Source organism: Synchiropus splendidus, chromosome 4 (genome assembly GCF_027744825.2).
Source record: "Synchiropus splendidus isolate RoL2022-P1 chromosome 4, RoL_Sspl_1.0, whole genome shotgun sequence".
Taxonomy (NCBI): Eukaryota; Metazoa; Chordata; class Actinopteri; order Syngnathiformes; family Callionymidae; genus Synchiropus; species Synchiropus splendidus.
The window spans coordinates 11,079,338-11,098,587 of NC_071337.1; the positions used below are offsets into that span (position 1 = coordinate 11,079,338).

The 19,250-nt window shown below is 42.1% G+C and overlaps 3 protein-coding genes across 5 annotated transcripts; 1 reads left to right on the forward strand and 2 right to left on the reverse strand.

The window, feature by feature from the left end:
* Positions 1-292: 292 nt before the first annotated feature.
* si:ch73-345f18.3 (uncharacterized) lies at positions 293-2,710 on the reverse strand. Its single transcript, XM_053863506.1, has 4 exons — positions 2,369-2,710; positions 1,741-1,825; positions 1,134-1,343; positions 293-1,061 (listed from the first exon to the last, which is right to left on the reverse strand). Exons 1-4 carry the CDS (start codon positions 2,420-2,422, stop codon positions 673-675), a joined length of 738 nt encoding a protein of 245 aa, XP_053719481.1. The 5' UTR covers positions 2,423-2,710; the 3' UTR covers positions 293-672.
* Positions 2,711-3,018: 308 nt separating this feature from the next.
* Positions 3,019-11,194, reverse strand: aste1b (asteroid homolog 1b). Its single transcript, XM_053862277.1, has 6 exons — positions 9,981-11,194; positions 8,346-8,612; positions 7,388-8,262; positions 6,416-6,647; positions 6,012-6,174; positions 3,019-5,537 (listed from the first exon to the last, which is right to left on the reverse strand). The coding sequence occupies exons 1-6, from the start codon at positions 10,216-10,218 to the stop codon at positions 5,180-5,182; spliced, it is 2,133 nt and encodes a 710-aa protein (XP_053718252.1). The 5' UTR covers positions 10,219-11,194; the 3' UTR covers positions 3,019-5,179.
* smarcc1b (SWI/SNF related, matrix associated, actin dependent regulator of chromatin, subfamily c, member 1b) lies at positions 10,669-18,962 on the forward strand. 3 transcript variants are annotated; one of them, XM_053862276.1, is made up of 28 exons: positions 10,669-11,184; positions 11,723-11,842; positions 11,915-12,000; positions 12,104-12,185; positions 12,258-12,350; positions 12,692-12,758; positions 12,829-12,898; positions 12,962-13,037; positions 13,116-13,241; positions 13,314-13,393; positions 13,618-13,724; positions 13,842-13,901; positions 14,372-14,400; positions 14,664-14,779; positions 14,864-14,935; positions 15,004-15,117; positions 15,225-15,378; positions 15,452-15,562; positions 15,636-15,695; positions 16,000-16,258; positions 16,555-16,617; positions 16,688-16,728; positions 16,804-16,906; positions 16,979-17,115; positions 17,212-17,346; positions 17,413-17,536; positions 18,267-18,347; positions 18,432-18,960. In XM_053862276.1, the coding sequence occupies exons 1-28, from the start codon at positions 11,002-11,004 to the stop codon at positions 18,485-18,487; spliced, it is 2,805 nt and encodes a 934-aa protein (XP_053718251.1). In that variant the 5' UTR covers positions 10,669-11,001; the 3' UTR covers positions 18,488-18,960. The 3 variants fall into 3 exon arrangements, with proteins under 3 accessions (XP_053718251.1, XP_053718250.1, XP_053718249.1); XM_053862275.1 differs by having other exon boundaries at positions 16,691-16,728; positions 16,804-17,115; positions 18,432-18,962; XM_053862274.1 differs by having other exon boundaries at positions 16,804-17,115.
* The last annotated feature ends 288 nt before the right edge of the window (positions 18,963-19,250 follow it).

The window sequence follows — 19,250 nt, forward strand, 5'->3', positions numbered from 1 at the left end:
CGCCACTAAACAATACACGTATCGACATGAACATGGAGATAATGCGTGCAACCTAGAATTTAACTCGCATGACGAGTAGAGTCTCGTGTTTTGATAGATCTATTTATATCGGCACAGAAAAGTGAATATGAATATGAATGTGAATATTCATAAAATGAATTATGATCCAACCTCAAACATCAATTCATAGCTCACTCGTGATACCTGGTGAAGAGATATAATAGTGCAGCGTCACCTAGTGTTACCATGAAGAAATACAACGGCATGATATTTGTTAGTAGATTAATCTCCATACACCTAAGTCAATATGCTTATTGTTATTCCACCGACCTTTAATAAATTCAATGGTGGATCAGATAACGTAAGCAACGAATGGCTGTGGGTTGCTTCAAAACATACATAGGTTTATTCTGTTATTTTTAAATCATATATTTCATGTTTATTTGGACAAAATTATGTACTACGTGCATGAGTTATATTTCCATTTCTTCACGTTTGGGCATTCAAAACTGCAAAAAGCTGGGATTGCCCTGTATAGTGTACTTTTACTTGGTTTTGATTCAAGTCCTCTCCCTCAGTTCACTTGGCAGCTGTAAATACGAAAGGCCTCTTCAGTGAAAGTGATACAGTATTCGCTTTACATCACACATGGATTGCGTATGATCTTTTCAATTACTGGTAGGACCCTGATAGCTGTGCGGCCTCAGTTAAGACCTCGCCAGCTTTTTGTCTGTATTTCAGGGACATCTCCTTGGCTCGTCTCACTTCCTTCATATTCTCCTCCAGGTTCTCCAGCAGACGCCGCTGCTCCTGGTATGATACTGCGATCTCCTTGACTTGTTTCGACATCTGATCCTTGCTTCGGAGGAGCCAGCTGATCAGCTCCTGAAGCACAGTGCCCTTTGAGATGGTGGCTTTGGCGTTTTCCGATGTGTTCCTCAGTTCCTCCTCAGCTAATTGTAGATTTGGAGGGATTTCATTGTCCGCCTCTTGCTCCACAGGTGCAACGGAGAGGAAGAAGTCGTAGCCCTTCATCTTGACAGAGACCACATGCTTGTTCTCTACAAGCAGAGGTGAGAGGTTAAGGTCAGGAGGGAGATGGTAATAGCGTTAAAAGCTTTTGTGCCGCTCACGGTGCTCAAGTCTGATGGTCTCCACACATTCAGATAACTCCACGCGATCTTTATCACAACCAAACCTCTCGCACAGGTTGGTGATGTGCTGAACCATTGACCGGTAGCGTCTTTGCTGTTCATTAAAGGTGTCGGACACATCAGAAAACCTCTGGTCCAACTCTGGCACGCAAACCCGCCTCATCAGCAGCTTGTCAGAGCGAGCTGGATCTATGGCAGAAAAACACAACAGTTGAAGCAAACATAATGAATGATACGTTGTGGACAGAATAATAATAAAAAGATTATTACTATTAAAATGACAACAGCAAAGTTTTAACCACAAAAAAAACGGTAATGAAACGCATTGCTGCGCAGATATTTAATGCTTTAGAAACTGGATTACATCAATGTTAGCCATCACTCCTGCAGACGCCGTTGCTCTTGGTACGAGCCCATTGGCAACTGTGGCACTGTTTGAACTTCAATGCGACCGTCTTCTAACAATTCCTCGTAGCATAATCCCCAAAGCTCCATCTTTATTGACCCTGTATATTCAGGTAAAACATGCAGACTGTGTGTCAATGTCTACTGGTGAATGACTGTTATAACAGGAATGATCATTTACCAGCCTGTGCGACTCGCGTCCTCCTGGCAGACTCAATTCCACCAGCATTTGGGTCAGTAGGGACCGGCTGCAGGAGAGGCTGCCTCTGTCAAGTCAACAACAAGTCCACAACTGTAGTGCTTCGACACACGTACTGTACATTTGATGAAGCTTGTCTTTTCTCAGGCCTGTTGCAGGAAGTGATGACGCCCCACACTATTCAGTGTGCAGTGATATGAACACAATGACTTACTGTTGAACTTTAATTTCAAGTAAAACTGTTGCAGTTATTACAGAAACTAGGTGAAACAAGCTTTCTGATTGACAACATACTGTTTTCTCCTGAAAATTGTATAGCTCTCACTTTCTAACACACTTTTAGTTTGTTCTGTTGTTGATAATGCAAGACATCTGTTCACAGAGATGTTTGTACATTTTGTATTTTACATTGGCACCATTCGCTACAAATACTTATTGTACTAATCACATTTCACCTTTCAGTCTTTTCTGGTTTGTTCGTTCTTAGTCTGGACGACATTCCTTCAGATCGTATATCAACTATGGCACTGAAAATTGTATCGAACGAGGAAATGAGACGGCATTTGTTTGGCTTTGTAAACGGTGGTTTAAAAAAAAAATAGAAACCTACCTCGTTTAGAGAGTTTTCACGAGATGAGCAACAGCAGCAGAGAAACGCTAACATTTTTCTGTAGCCGCAGTCTCTTTCAAATCGTTTCCAGGTCACTTATTACCGACAAAACAGTCCGTATTCCCGATTACGTCATTGTCATGCGATCATGAGAATCTTTTATTGTACAGTGCGGTTTACGTTCAGGTGATCTCAATCTACAAGAACGAACGCGAGAATAAAACTCCCTCTCAATGTAAAGTTAAATAAGCTGTCTGACCAGAGAAACATTTACCAATAAACGTATGTGAATTTCAGTTTTTGAAGCAGGGGACTTAGATGTGTTGAAAACGAAAGCACATCAGTTCCGCAATCCTGCAGGTTAAAATGTAGTGTTGAACTAGACCGTACGGGGGCGATCGCGAGCGATTTACAAACCTACGTTACAAAGTGAAATGGACTATACGTATAATGTAATGAACAGTAAACCTCGTACGACAACGACTATATTAAATGAAATATAAATATTAACTTCTGTGACAAAAATGCAATGAAGAAAATTAAAGACAATATGTGGTGAACACAAAATAAACCTTTATTGCCAGGACTATCAAGCTCAAAATGTATTATAAATGCGAACTTTTAGCTTTAAGAACTACACTTAAGTCTTCCCCCCATAATATTAAATTAATTTCCTAACTGTTTATATATATATAAAACATGGGGAAAAAACCCACCAAAATTTAAATTACATTGACATTGTCATGTCAGAAGTCCAAGTAGCTTTTAGTACTCATACTTCAGTTAAGAACAACACACAAATGATTTAAATTTAAAAAAAAGTCACGTTTATTATGTTCACGATGCAACACGTGATTTATTGCAATTGACCTGTTTGGATTTATGTCTGAACCTTAAAGATCCCATACAACACTCACATCAATATTCAATCTCATTTAATTTGTCAAGTCATATTTACGAAAATTTTCCATTGCTGGATGACATCACACTCAAATAGGTGGAGGGAAGGCAGATCAAGCCTCCCTTATTAGAAATCTTATCCAGCACATCTGGGGGAACATAGAGGAACTATCTGGGACACTAAACAACTGTATAAACTAACTGCTAACTGTATAAACTTTGACTCTGCTAACTCCATACACAATGAAATGCATATATTAATTATGATTTTATAAATTATAAAAAATATCCCAGATATAAGAGGGATCAAGGTCATCTGAAACGTGCAAGAAAACTTTGTAGGAATGTAAGACAGAGAGAATCAGAATATGGGACCTTTAAAACGCTGCATAAAAACGTTCCTCAAAACCAGAGGTTGCAAAAGCAAGTCTAACAACAAGGCTGGTCATTTTTATCAGCTGCGTTCTCGTCTTGTAAACATCAACTGAGAGACAGAATAGTGCAAACAAAAACAAGCAGTGTGAAAACAGTAAAAGTAAATCAGAATTACATTTCTGCTCACGATTCAGTTGGTCAGGCACAGTGGCACATCACGTCCTAAAAGAACGGATTACACTTTAAAGTGCTTTAAAATCAGCTGACTGACTGACAAAGTCATAATAACTCGTGACTGAAAAATACAAAAAACAGTTTTCTTCAGTGACATCTGCTTGTATATTGAAATTCATACGCTTTCTTATTAGGCAGGCTTTTTAGGCATTGAGTTTTTAGAAGCAGTAAGCAAACAGAAGTCTACGCCTGAGCAGTGACAACAGCTTCCAGATGGGAACAGTGCACACAATAATAACATAGAGGAAGTGCTGATACAATCCGGATTGCGCATCAGAATGTCATGTTATAATTAAAAATGTATAAATGAGTATAATATGTAAGTGGTATATGAAGCTAAGGGATTAGCAGCTACCTTAGTAAGCATCGACTGCAACTTGTTTGATGACGCATCACACAAAGAGAGAATAAATTCAGCATCGACCTGGACTTGATGTGATCAGAGAAAATTTGGCTGCTAGCTTTCAGCATCATATGCAGCAATACAGTTGGTGAACATGTGATTAAAACGAAGCATACATGCTTTGTTTTAATTGACATGAGCCTGTATTACTAATTTAAATTACTTTTGTTGCCATTATGTCCTCTATATGGTAAAAACATGTGACCTCAGTATGTCAGCGTTTCAAATGAATCCATGCTGCTCAGGTGAACCACAAGTCGAGGCACTTTAACAGATGCACAGTCAGTTAAAAGAATAACATCATCATTATTTTCTGGGAACCCAGTTCTGATGAGTCACCACGGCCACCCTGACTTGAAATATGCATTGTGACTTATAAAGTTTTTAAAAGAGACTTGTGTCAATTTTGGGTTACAATTTAAGACAAATCCAACATTTGAAATACACTTATCGTGTCAGTTCTGGAAACAGTCGCTTGCTAAAATTGCTGCTCCCTGAAGTACACACACGAGTCAAAACTTCATAACCACCTGCTCCTCATGTTTCCGCTTCATCCAAGAGGCACTAGGAAGGAGGAATTAGTCGAGCGGTGCCCGGGTCAGAGAAGTGGAAGCAAGAAGTTCATACTGGTTCTGTTGCGACAACAACAGCAGGACAGTATGTGGCCATAAATGAGTTCATGTGAACAGCATGTTCACTCCGCTTGGCAGACGGTCAACATTAACAGCCACTCACGGCAGATATATATTCCCAGTCTGACGGGCACATCGAAAGCTTAGAGTCACGGCCCTAAAGCATCTCAGCATCTTTGTTGATATCACACAAAAGCCACATTTACTGATTCTTCACTTCATCTTTTTTGTAGTACCCACAGTAGGACCAGTAGGAGTAGTTTCCACTCAATCCATGGAAAGAAGTGCAAACCTGTTAATGGTCCCAGATGCTCTCTGTCCGCCACCTGCAGCTTTTCCTCCTCCACCTCTTCCGCCTCCTCCTCTGCCTCTTCTGTTACCCCCTCTGCCTCTTCCTCCTTCTTGGCCTCTTCCTCCACGCCCTCCTCCACCTCTACCTTTTCCACTACCGCTATTCTCTGCATTAGAAAAGGCAGGAGAAGTCGTGGAGCTCCAGTTTCTGGCAGCAGAGAGCATGTCGTAGAAGAGCTGCCTGGCGTAAGACTCTTCCATCAGGAGAGTGTCAGCTGACTGGCCAGCTTGCTGACACATGAGCAACCCGTGCACCAACCTGCCGTTGAACAAGCTGAGAAGAAGGCGTCCTTAAATATTGTACACAAATGTCATTGGCATAAAGTTAAAAATTTTTGAAGCCAGTTATTTTTAATATGTGGAATGCAAATTTAAAATGATGAGAGGGGATTGACAAAGTTTTCGGGCCAATTTCTCAAAAAAGTTAAAACAAAAAAATCTTTAATTTCTGAAAAGGGATGCCTCAAAACTTCCATATTTGAAATGTTTTTTTATATGTTTAATGACACTTCTCCTCTAATCCTCAGTAACAATAATTCCAAAGATTTCTACAACCTTAAGATACCAACCCAGTAAGTACAAAACATAGCAATTTATGTGACGTTATGTGATATTTTTAGCACAACTCACTGCAAATGAGTAGTTAGTCTAGGATTGGTCACATTGAGGAAGCAATGAGATACTTTATTTACTCAGTAGCTATATATTTTACATCCGGCATAGCAATGGCGAACACTGGATGTCTCACCATGCTACGTCAGGCTCAGGCAGCGGCAGCAGCAGCAGCTGATTGAGATGCAGTGAACTCCAGAGACAGGCCGTCCACTGGCTGTAGGCGTGAGCCGCCCCCAGATTCAGTGGCCTCCTCCCTGCTTGCCCCACTCTGCACAGAGCCTGGGCTGCGATGGCATCTGTCAAGCAAATCACAAGAGATCAAAGGGCTAGTAGTTAAGGAGATGCTCGTACTTACCCCTCTTTGACCGTCGCAACAATATTTCAAATGCTAACAATGTATCACATCAGAAAAAAAAACAAAGAAGGACAAGTGTGAGTTTGTCTATTTTCAGATCGGTACCCACCCAAGTGTCATATGTATGTATATGTATATATATATATATGTATGTGTGTGTGTGTGTGCGTGTGACAACTAACCTGTGTCTGCGCAGTAGATACCTCCCATATGACTCATCCGTGTCAGCTCAGCACAGACAATCCCCAGCAGCAGTGCCTCCAGATGGGCCTGTGAGGGCTTGGGTTTGGCCTCCTGCAGCCAGAAGTGGGTTACTGCTATTGGTAGCCTCAGGTTCAGAGGGACCAGGGCCAAAGCCGACTCTTTCATATTGAAGACTTCCAGTATGACGCCCAGTCGAGTTGCTAGAGGAGCCTGGTTGAAATCAAAGAGCAAAATTTGAGGTCTTGTGCAGCAAACCATCAGCAATCTAGACAGATTGTGGTACTCCTTTCAGGAGATCAAAAAATTTTTTTTGGCTTTCAGATTTTACTAAAGTAAAACTAAGAAAAAAATGTCATCTGACATTGGTGACAAACATTTTTCTTTGCATCTGTGTGTCAAAGGAGCTCTCCAATGCTACTGCCACCCGCTGTCTGTATGATCTCACTGCACTCAGGATATTACTGACATGGATTATATAACGCACAAGTAGGAAAATAATATTGGATAGAATAAATTTATGAAACAGTGTGTACGGAAATCAGTGGAGCTGGACTGTGGTGTTGGAACCTTGGACATGTGGGTGAAAACAGCACATTTTTAGCGCTTTAATGTCGATAAAAGATGTGAGGAGTTCAAGATTCAAGTTCAGAACATTTCCCAGCTTCTTTCATGAGTCAGTCTAAACTAGTTTACAAGTGATCCTCTTGCATTTTTAAGCACCACTGGCCTTTCTGGAGCTCAGACAGAACCACTGCACCCGCGGCTTATAGACCAGTGCGGCTTATGGATGAACAAGTTCCATTTTCCTTCTCAAATTTAGCAACTGTGGCTAACATGCCATTGAGCTCTATCGTCCCGATTTATGGTAATTTTCACTTCTAATCAGTGACATGAGTTTAAGATCCTTACTTATACCAGAATCTTAGCAAAGTTAAACATCTTATGCTCACCTGACTGAGTGTATCCACACACAGGTTTGATCTTAAATATCGTGCCTCCACCTGGTTTTTCTTGAAGGAGAGATCAAGTCGATCATATTCCTCCACAAATATTTGAGTCTGCGTTGCTGTTGAAGGCGCCGCTTGTCCTCGTGCTGCATGCTGGGGAAGTGCACCTCGCCCTCTCTTGCCCCTGGCAGTGTCTCTATTCAGCATGTCAGGTAACTGGGGGCTTCTCCTCAGCAGTATCCCATACGCAGCCTGCCGTATGGGCTGAGCACACAAGTGGCTGCTGGGAAGTTTGCTGTTCTCCACCTGCGCTATGAGCATGACCTTACGCATCACAAAAGCATCCACCAATAAAGGAGCCAGGCACCCGTGTTCGGCAGCCCGAGACAAAGACTGAGGGAGCTGCGCAAACTGAGGACTCTGCTTCCCGGCAGCTCCCCTTCCTCCAGAGAACCAGCTGGCGAGAGAACTCCCACAGCTGATATTGTACTCCTGCATCCCCTCCCACAGCCTTGAACTGAGCCCACCACTGCGCTCATCCTGTCCCATCAGACTGTCAACTTCTGCCAGAGCTTCTGCTGAACTGGAGAAGGTGGACAGCCAAGTCAGAATCTGCTCGATAGAGGAAGCGGTTTTGTTCCTAGCGCCACCTCTGGACATCCCATACGCAGCTATTCTCGCAAGAAGTTTCTGGAGATCCTTTGGTGAGGCGTAGTCATTGCCGGCTAGAACTGCTAGCAAGGGGAGCAACTCCGGGTTCATACCACCGAACCTTTGACACAGATGGCTCGTAAAGTAGCAACGAGTCTTGATGAAGAAGAGGGAGCCTTGGGATTTGACTTTTTCCCATTCGAAGTATTTGAACGGCAGGTATCCTCCTAATGAAACGGAAACACATGAAAGCAGCTGCACTTCTGCAGGCGATTGAAACTGGCTTTCTCACTGAATACTGTGGACTTACCTGGCAGGTCAAAGATGTAAAAATCACTGTCAGCAGTGAGAACAGGACAGTTCCACTGCCGTGCGAGACAGGCAATCTCCCAGTCTGCCTCTGACGGACACTGGACCACGGGAATGCCTCTTTGTTTGAGGACTTGGGTGAAGACCGTTCTGGTGAGGAGGGGCAGTACACAGCCATGGCGCCCTTGAGAGATCAGGTGGGCTTCTTTAATCTTGCTCTTGAATCGATCCTGCAATGTTGCCATCTTCCTGTTACTGGGGTCGATGCCTGTCACAAAAGAGAGAATATTGATCACAATAGATCAACATTATCTTTCAACTAGGGCTAGGACAATATGCTTTGGTCCCGACTCGATTCTATTCCCGGATCAAGGATGCAGTTAATGTGCAACAACAAGGTCCAATAACCTCTTCTGTGAGGAAACTTTTGGAGACAAATTGTGTCAGTAATTGTCTGGGTGCATCACTAGATGCAACAGGAGAAAACTGAGCTGGACTTGATCACAGTCATGATAAGAGCGTGCTAACTGAGTTAGCATCAGCTACATGGCTCCAGTATACATTAGACTCAAGTTCTTGTTTTAATTCAAAATGAAAGTTTGCATTGAATATTAAACTTGCATTTTCCTCTGTTGAACACATGTTCAAGAGCTTTAGTCAAAATGTAAAAAAAAATGAATAATGTCGATTCTGTTATCACGATATATATCAAAATATCAATATATAATGTCATCACAAAAAAGTAAAACACCACAAACTTTCAACAATACCTTTCTCACTAATAATTCTGTAAATATGTCCAAATAGTAGCCACTCCCCTGGTAACACTGTTACCATGTCAAAAACAGAAATGTGTCTGTGATGAAGTGATGAAATTTATGGGGCATTAACTCACCAAAACTGAAAAAAATAAGAAAAAGAGAAAAACAGTAAAAGAAAAAAAAAAAGCTATGTTATCTAGTTTCTGGATTTTGGCTGAAAATAAAGCGATAGCACAAGTTCGTTTTGGCAACAAATTACAAGTCAATGTGTTGAGTTAGATACACTCGTACTCGTAAACACATTATAATAAGCGACAAAGAGTTAAGCATATTTTTGAGTCACTGTATCTCAACATGGTTTAGGAAGTAACAAGGAGGGACTTTTGACCCCGACTAAAATGATTACGAGTAATGAATGATGCAACAAATATAGATCGTCTTCTAGAGCCTGTTTTCATGACCAATCTTGGCCAAGAGCAACAGAAATATGCAAGGAACTTAAACAGCCTGCGTGAGAGGCATCTGTACTATTTTTGTTTGTTTTCAGTGCGGTCTCTTCTGCTTCGGAATACAGACTTGAAGAATAAATAAAACGAATGTACATTGCAATATTTTGTTCTGTTTTCCTTAACGCAGTTCTGAAAGACTTATTTCGTACAACTTAAAAAATCGTTTTTCTTTCCAGCAACTATTAACTTCTTATATTTATTTTTAAATATAAGAAGGATTATTTAGATTTCCTTACATTTTTTGTGAGCTCAAACCACTTAAGCCAATGCCATGACCAAACAGCAAAAGAAATGGTTTCGATTGATTCAAAACAAGAATTTTCCAAGCACAGTTGTTACAGACGTATAAAAACAAGCTCTTCCTACCGCCGTCCAGCACCACATAGGGCTGGATGTTGCACGCAGCCAGGGCGGAGAGGAACTCCCCCAGCAGGGCAGCGAAAGCACCGTAGTCTCCTCCATGAAGCTGGTCCAAATGGTGATCGAAGTAGAGGCGGAAGTACAAACTGTTACCGTCTATAACCAGGCGAGAGTCTTTCAGCTTCACGGTGCTGAACAAACGACCGTTTCCCTCCACATATGTAGTCAAACCATGGACACCCATCTCCTCAAGGTTTGGGGAAGTTCCTGCAAACACGTCACGGAGAGGTCACTTCCACATGTGTGGAAATATTGACTCAACTGTTTCGTAAATCCGGTCATTAAAAAAAACGTATTTGGTGACGACTGTGGCGCACTGGAGGGTTTTCAGTCAGTAAAAACTTCTGATCGCTCCATGTTTTTTTTTATTTGACAAACGAGAATAGTGATTTTACTGCCATCTATGGGACTGGAATGGGAATTGTTGTCATGGCGTAAATAAAAAAGAAACAATATCAGTCTCTCCAAAACGGACCTTTTCTGAAACAATTGTGAAACGAAGTGTAGACTTATTGGATGGCTTTATAATTATAATTTTATAATTTAATATAATGCCTTTCATCAAAGGGAAAGACTAGTCGCTGACCACATTAGAAATATAACCGCCTCCTGCAGGGGGCGCTACGACCAAAATCAGTAGCTGCGCCGACAACAATTGTGAAAAAGAAGGAGACCCAGAGCGCTAAACAGCTAGCACACATTGTGACAACAATGTAATTATTCAAATTTCCAAGCGAAACAGGACTGCACGTCTTACTATGAAACCAGCTTAATTGGTTCGCCTACTCCATGTGTCTGCATCAAGGTGTCTGCATTTCTCTCGGAAAAGAAAAGGTTAACGTAAATGCTAGTGTTAGCACAGTCGCATTTGTCAATTTTCTAGTGCAGTTTAGAAGCGATATATATAAGCTCGAGCAGCTCAGGCCTGTCAGCGTACGGAAAAGACGATGCATGTGTGAATGGATGAATGAACACGGCCACTATGTCAGGAGGATCAAACAATGAGTTTTCCGGATCGAGCCTGACCAGCGGCGGAACGGCGTCATATCGGAAAAAAGACGGGAGCCCATCCGCCTTGTTCTGGGAGAGTCCGGAGACTTTAGTGCAGCTGGAGGGAGTGAGACAGTGGGTCGTCAAACATTACAAAAAGGTAACAAGCGCTACCCCGAGCTCCAACTGCGAGATGGTGTGTTCTGACACTGATTCGTGTCCTATTGAATACAGTTTCCACTTAACGGTTCTATGCTATCTATGAATATATTTCAGATGAGTTTCTCTATAGTATCTTAAAATTGTCTTTTCAAATCATTATGTTGTTAAGTAGGAAAATGTATCTAGTGCTCACAATGTCACAAGTTCTTCATTCTGAACGATTGCAGATTCTTTATATGCGCTTTTGTATCCCCCATGTCCTCTTTTCTAATATAATTCAGACCTCAGCTACGTTTTTTTTCTCACTGCTACAAAATATGAAGTGTTGGAGTTTTTGTCATGCACTGCATCTTAGTTCAGTTCTGTACCAACTTTGGTGTCTTCTCAATACTTTTTCCTCATTTGGGCAAAATTGTTTTGTTTTTTTAACAACAATTTGTAGCCTTTCCCTAAGTTTGTAAATTGTTTTTCCTCCAGTTGCCGTTTCATGAGACAATATTTGACCATACTGCCTTTGTCTGCCTGTGTGTGTGTAGTATGTGCTTGTAGATGCGCCATCCTGTCAGGCCCTAGCCGCAGTGACCCTGCAGCTTCTCCAGTTTCAAGAAGATGCTTTTGGCAAACATGCCGTCAGCCCGTCTCTCACTAAACTGCCTGTGAGTCATTCATGCCCTCCAGATAACTTTGCATTTGATGATACTGATCTTACTTTACCCATCTCTCTGCAGACTCGGTGCTTCCTGGACTTGCGGCCAGGTGGCGGACTCTGTTACATCCTTGGTAGTGCTTACAAGTTTAAAGCTGAGCAAGGCTGGTCTGTATCACATCTTAATCCTCATTGAGATTTCCAAACGTTTCCTCTCCTGCGTATTGTTTCCTTCAATCTCTGCCTCTCCTTTCTTCCCTGCTCTATGAAGGCGAAGGTTTGACTTGCAGAACCCATCAAGGACTGATAAGAATGTAGAAATGTTTGGTGCGATTGAAAGAGCACTTACACAGGTACGGAAGACCACAGCGGTCACCCAACACGTGAAACCATTTCCCAGTGTTCATTGTTTGCCGTCTCAACAGAACAATTGCCTGTCGCTGCCTTTGGTTTTCCTGGACCTGTCTCTTGATGAGGAGATGGCGAGTAGATTAAGTGGCATCATCATCAAGCACCAGGTCAGAACAGACCAGATATGAAGACCTATTTGATCTGACAGAGAGAGAGATTTATTTTAATTGTCAGGTTAATATTCATTGAGAAATTGTTGACAATTATTACTTCTTTTCCGATCAAATTAAAAACCAATACACATTCATTTTTACCACCTTTAATCTAATGATTTTGGACTGGTGATCATGCTTTAAGTAATTTTGGCTATAGACAGACAATGACGCAGAATCACAGTCTACGGCAAAGTTATTATTAGGTTATTAAGCTATTTTAAATCCATCATTAAATTGGACTTTGTTGGATTCGTAAGTGGTGAATCAAAGATCATTTTTGTGTTTGTCCACAGGGGTCACTCACTGAGGACCCAGCACTTGCCAGCCACCATGTTACTCCTTTACTTCCGTCCTCAGAAGGTCAGATAAACGTCGATAAAAATGTCTGACAAAACAACATTAACATTTCAATTGTTGCTTTCATTTGCAGATGACTGGATGCGTCCAATCATGCGTAAACTAAACCACGTTTTGGTTCATTGGGGCAGGCACCCTGACAGGTGATGTGAAAAACAAGAGACAGTCACTGAGCACAGACTCATTTCCGATTCTTGCCCCGATAGCTACGACAGTTGGGTGCCTGCGAGTGAAGTAGAAAAAGAAGTGGAAGAGCCACCACAGTCAGTGAAACCATGCAGGGTGAGCCCGTGCTTCTCTGAATTGTTGGGGTTATGAACTGTACAGCTGTGTTGACACATGTTGTTGGTTGGTTTTTAGGTCCATGCTGGCTGGGTCCTGGATACAGATATTTACAACGAGTGGATGAACGAGGAAGACTACTGTGTGAATGAAAGAAATTCACAACAAATGTTTCGTCAGCGCATTTTCTTGCAAGAACATCAGGTTTGTGTTAAATAACACGTTACTGTCTGATAAAGGTGACGTGTCTTTTGTCACTGAATACTTGTGTTTCAGGAAACCAAGTCAACCCCCTTTAAAAAGAGGAAACGTTCCCCTTCTCCTTCCGCTGAAGGCAAGAAGAAAGGAAAGAAAGGGTACGTTTTGTTGGCTCTAAGAGATCTCTGTCTGCTCGGATTAATGTGTTTGTATTATGTAATAATTTTTAAAAATCATATTGAAGCTCAAAATCAAAATACTATTTATTTGAGAAGTGGGTTGTGACATCATCACCACATCACTCCACACCCTCAGAATATGACTACATTTTCATCGTAAAGAAATGGACTAGAGTTGGTTTCTATCTGTTCTTCACTTGTAGGAGGAAACGTGGACAACCAGAAGAAGAGCCGGAGGAGGACCTGACCAAAGACATGGAGGACCCCACTCCCGTTCCCAACATGGAGGAGGTCATTTTACCCAAAATTGGTAAGAGAGTTAAAGAAATTCACTCTCGCTCTTAAGACTGCGCAAGTTCTGATGCATAACCGTGTGAGGGGAAAATTGCTGTTTCAGTGAGATGATGTTTCCATTTCTATTCTCTAGTGAACCTGAAGAAGGACAGTGAGAACACTCCTGTCAAAGGAGGAACAATGGCTGACCTCGGTAATGAAACTTCGCTGCACTGTCTAGTTTGTTGCTACGAAATGCTTAAAATAAGTAATTATTTCTATAAAAAATATTATTCACATTCATTCATTTAAATAATAAACTTGTGAAAACAGTTCAGTCGACTGTAGAAAAATCCAGTGGCTGTCCGCACAAGATGCTGTAATTATGCAGGGATTAGTTTCAAATTAATATAAAATATTATATTAAGTAGTGTAATATTAATAAAATACAAATGAGAAATAAGGTTTAATCGTTGATCAATTGTTTTTTTTGTTTGTTGTTTGTTTGTTGTTTGTAACATTTTATGTGCGTCAAAAGAAACTTGATATTTATGTAATTTTTTCTTCTTTGTCGCAGCCCTGGAGGTCTATCACTTGAGCTCAGTGGCCAATTTTGTCATGTATTTCCAATGTAACCACATATCATTTTGTCTCATGCATTTCATGACTTTTGTTTTGCAACAGATGACCAGGATGAGGATTTCCAAGGACGGGTAATTCTTTTGCTTGTCTTGCAAACTGAACATGGCTCTCGATGAACTGCTGAATGTGAATCTTTAATGACATAAACCACTTCATTCATATCCACGTTTATCATCCAATTCCAATTCATTTGTTTGCTAGTGTATCGTCTGAAAAGTGAACCTCAGAAAAGCTTAGTCAGTCTAAACAGTGACTTAAGAGGCCTGCTATGTTTTGCTTTGAATATTGAGGTTTGTCTTTTACACCCATTTAATTTCTTCATGTGCATTGCAAGGATGATGAGGACGGGAGAGTAGAAATACCTCGCCTTCTGGAGGGGGAAGAAAACATCGCCGAACAAACGCACCACATTATAATTCCCAGCTACACTGCGTGGTACAACAACAACAGGTACATTTATTCTCAAAGTTGCTCAAAAATAAATGAGGTTTTCAAGTTCTTTGCTCCTTAACCCAACTGATCGATTCCTGCCAGCATCCATGCAATCGAGAAGCGAGCTCTGCCGGAATTCTTCAATGGGAAGAACAAGTCGAAATCCCCAGAAATGTGAGTTTATTGCAGCAATTTCAGCGTAAGATAGGAGTGAAAACTATAAATGCTCTTGTTGTGTGCAGCTACCTGGCATACAGAAATTTCATGTTGGACACCTACCGGCTCAACCCCCAAGAGTATCTCAGCTCCACGACCTGCAGACGCAACCTGACTGGAGATGTCTGCGCCGTCATTAGGTAACAACATGTTGAACAACAGATCTTAGAACGTCTTTCTATCAGTCTCCCTGCAGGTCTCATTGCTAATATGGCCTTTATCCGAGTTTCACTCTTTGTATTTCAAGGGTCCACGCCTTTTTGGAACAGTGGGGTTTGATTAACTATCAGGTGGATGCAGAGAGCAGACCGCTGCCCATGGGTCCTCCTCCCACTCCTCATTTCAATGTGCTGGCAGACACCCCGTCTGGGTTGGCACCACTGCAGCACCGACCCTTGCAGGTACCACAAACGCCTGTCATCACAAAACATGTGATAGAAACGGCCAGCAGTTTTGACTCCGCACCTCCCACAGGTGTCGGCGTCGCAGCACATGCTTTTTTTCCCTGAGCGCCCCAGAGAGAAGCCGTCCGACTGTCAGAACTTTGGTTTGCGCACCGACATCTACACCAGGAAACATCCCAAGGTCAAGACCCAGACTGCAGGAAGTTAAGGATTTCTGCGCTCTTTCATTAACCTGCTGGTGTTTCTCTACTCAGACTAAAGGGGCGAGTGCAGGCAGAGAGTGGACGGAGCAGGAGACACTTTTACTGTTGGAGGTACACTGACTTGTTCTCCTTCCAAATGAAATGATTTTGTCTCTGCATAATTTGACTGTTCTCAGTTTTTGTGCCGTCATTATTGCCACAACATATTATTGTCATTAGTATTATTATACCTCATTTTTTGAAAAAATCCCAGGCTCACCACCAACGGAACCTCAGCCAAAACGTACTTGTGCTTAAAGTCCCATAGAAAATCCCTATTCATTTGTCGAAAACTGTAGCTGCTGCTTTCCCAGGCTATCTGTGGAAGCTAACATAATTGATTTATATGTTATGTATATGTGTTTATTTTTGTCAGGCTCTTGAAGTCTACAGAGACGACTGGAACAAAGTGTCGGAGCACGTGGGCTCCAGAACGCAGGATGATTGTATCCTTCACTTCCTTCGTCTGCCGATAGAAGATCCATACCTGGAGGATTCTTCAGCGTCTCTCGGCCCACTCGCGTACCAGCCCGTGCCTTTCAGTCAGTCGGAGAACCCTGTGATGAGCACCGTGGCCTTCCTCGCCTCCGTGGTGGATCCACGCGTGGCTTCAGCCGCTGCCAAGGCCGCGCTGGGTGAGATGAACTGAAAAGACGAGATAAAAACGCAGTCAGCTTGTGTCATGTGTTATTGCTTGTTTGCCACTGGACTGTAAGATCTTAAAATTGAGTGGCAATATTTGAGGCTAGCTTAAATAGAATCCAAGCATTTGGTGTCAATGTCATAGATGAGGCAGAGAATCATTTTCAAGATTTAGTTTTCAAGTGAGTTATAAACACGTAGTTGCAGCAAAACTTGTTTCTTGAGTAATGAAGATGGAGGTTCGATGAGAAGATAAAAAAGGTTCATCGTGTTAATCTTGTGTCTACAGAGGAGTTTTCCCAAGCCCAGGAGGAATCAATGGAAAAACTCTACAATCAGCATGAAAAAACTGGTATGAAGAGGATGAACATCACCCACTGACACTTTCTTGGTTTTGACTTCACGATTATTTATGTCCTCAGAAGCCATGGATGTCACTAAAATGGAGGCGAGCGCACATCAGGTGAGAGACTCACTCTGATCAAATCAGGGGTTTAATTTAACATCGCTGGTGCTGACCTTGTTCATGTTTTACAAGCTAAACGTGGACGGGCTGAAGGTGGAACTGGGAGCCACGAAAGCCGAGGCAGAACATGTCAAAAGAGAAAATGTGGAAAATCTTGTTGATGAGGACAGAGATGGTGCCTATCAACCTGATGAAATATTCAGATTATACAAACAGGCCCGAGTTGATATCGATCCGTCTGATCCAGGAAGAGGAAATGAGGATGAGTGCTTGCAGCCACGGGAGGGCGATGAAGGCCCCGCCACCCTGGAGCTGGACCTGGTGGAGAGCACGGTTGCCACGGCAGCAGCTTCCGCACTGGGCTCTGCCGCTACAAAGGCAAAGGTGAAACCAGCCTCATCCTACAAAAACCATCCTTGCTGACATGAAAGGCGTCGAGTCATTTGAAGTCTGAATTAAATGCAACTCATCTTGTGACAGCACTTGGCCGCAGTAGAGGAGAGGAAGATCAAGTCTCTAGTGGCTTTGCTGGTGGAGACGCAAATGAAGAAATTAGAGATCAAACTGAGACACTTTGAAGAGCTGGAAACCATCATGGACCGAGAGAAAGAGGCGGTAAGTGATGCTTCTTTCTCATTATTTCTCATTCATTCGCACACTGAACTCGCTGGTGTGTCACAGCTGGAGCAGCAGCGGCAGCAGCTACTGTCGGAGAGGCAGACTTTTCACACGGAGCAGCTCAAACAAGCAGAGATGAAGGTTCGCCAGCAGAGGGAGCAGCCGGGATTCACAGGGCAGCCGTCAGGTACTTCAACACTTGGAATGACACATCTAAAGGCTCAACTAAGCTGTGCAACTGATACAAAAATATTGATAGGCACTTTTACAGTACACTTGGATGGAAAAAGGATGAATATGGCTATGATGTAGAAACCCAGAGGTTGAAGAGGAGCAAGTTTTTCTAACTTCAGCTGAGGGATCTCAAGATGTCTGTGACCAGATTTAGCTCCTCAGACAATTCATCGGCTTTACATGTGTCATCATGTGTCATTTAGGTGAAACTGCTCATACAAAGTCTCTTACTTTGGATCAGAATTAAGCACTAAGGACCTTGTTCAAGCGCCCACACTGGCTCTACCTCACTGGGTTTCAAACTTTTGATCCCGAGTTTCTCATGTTCATGGTCACAGGTGATGTCATGAGTAATACAATTTGAAGGTCCCTGCACTCTGGCTCAGCTCCATTTCAGTCATCAAGGTCTGCTAACTTCGGTTGCCCCGATGCCACCTGAACTTGGGGCACAGTGTGCGTCACAGGCTCCAAAATTCAAGACATTGATTCAACTTTCAGTCACAAACAACCTCTCTGTTAAAAAAAAACAATCCTGAACTTCATTCTTTTATGATTTGTTCGTCACATTTGTTCCAACAATACGCAAAATATTTTGTGGAATTTTCCGAATTTCCATCAAGGTAGCATTTTTGTATTGTGCTGTGCTCTTGATGTTTAAATGTAACAAGCCTGTCTGATCTTAGGGCAGCCAATGGGCAACCGCTTGCTACCAGGAGGGACTCCGGTGACCCCCGCCCGACACTTGGGAGCCCCCAACGGCGTGTGTGAGTACTGACCATATAAAAGCTATTTACAAACAGTCGTGATTTAGGAAAACGCGTTCGTCACCTCTGGTGGTTCCCTTTTAGATCCACAACCCGACGGTTCAGCACCAGCACAGCCAGGACCAACAGCATCCTCCTGAAGTGACCACCAACCAAAGGAGATGATGACTGGTCCCTTATCAACTCTGTCAAAGGAAATGAGCAAAGCCGGCTTGTCAGTGAAATTATTATTTAATTTCCCTTATTGTTCCCCCAAGCACCTAAACCACACTGCTGGTGTGAGTTTGTTTTACAGTTTGTCTATTTCTTTTAAAAATATTTGTGACTACATATCTGAGTTGAGGAGTAACCAATCTGTACTCCACTTAAAATAGTTTTTTTTCATACTAAACTGTTTTTTTGCAAATACTGTGTGGCCTTTTTTGATGGTTGTGTGTGACAATTTATTTACTAGTTTAAGATGGATACAGCATTATCTCAGGGAAGTCTTGTTGACTGAATTATCTGCGCTGAAGCGGGAGCCTTCATGGATTGAAGGAAACTACCAGCTGTAGTTTACCAACCAATACATGGTATTGGTTGGTATTCTTTCGTGAACAGAAACAGGGAAAATATTCAAACCAATAAGTAACACTTTGAATTTAGGAAGTGACAAATGTAAAAAAAAAAAAAAAAAAAAAAAAAAAAAGTCTTGTTGCAGTGTGGCATAATGAGGGCCTGCTAGGTGGTGATGAAGAAATATAAAACTGCTTGTAACTTAATCGTTCAGCACAAATAATTATTCTGACTACAGATACGGCATGTAATGTATATTTCAGTTTCACAGTTTTTATGGTACTCTCATAACAAAAAAATACTGACTGCTCCGTAAACATCAAATACATTTTTTGTTCATTGTGCAGA

Excerpts from the sequence above, each read along its gene's own strand:
- aste1b (XM_053862277.1), bottom strand. The coding sequence starts at position 10,218 with ATGGGTGTCCATGGTTTGACTACATATGTGGAGGGAAACGGTCGTTTG. Across the intron at positions 6,648-7,387 it reads GTGTGGATACACTCAGTCAG|GCTCCTCTAGCAACTCGACT; the intron begins GTGAGCATAAGA and ends GATTTCAACCAG. Across the intron at positions 6,175-6,415 it reads TATCTACTGCGCAGACACAG|ATGCCATCGCAGCCCAGGCT; the intron begins GTTAGTTGTCAC and ends TTTGCTTGACAG.
- smarcc1b (XM_053862274.1), top strand. The coding sequence starts at position 11,002 with ATGAACACGGCCACTATGTCAGGAGGATCAAACAATGAGTTTTCCGGA. Across the intron at positions 15,563-15,635 it reads ACACCAGGAAACATCCCAAG|ACTAAAGGGGCGAGTGCAGG; the intron begins GTCAAGACCCAG and ends TTCTCTACTCAG. Across the intron at positions 16,618-16,687 it reads CAATCAGCATGAAAAAACTG|AAGCCATGGATGTCACTAAA; the intron begins GTATGAAGAGGA and ends TTATGTCCTCAG.
- si:ch73-345f18.3 (XM_053863506.1), bottom strand. The coding sequence starts at position 2,422 with ATGTTAGCGTTTCTCTGCTGCTGTTGCTCATCTCGTGAAAACTCTCTA. Across the intron at positions 1,344-1,740 it reads GACGCGAGTCGCACAGGCTG|ATCCAGCTCGCTCTGACAAG; the intron begins GTAAATGATCAT and ends TTTCTGCCATAG. Across the intron at positions 1,062-1,133 it reads GACCATCAGACTTGAGCACC|AGAACAAGCATGTGGTCTCT; the intron begins GTGAGCGGCACA and ends CTCTGCTTGTAG.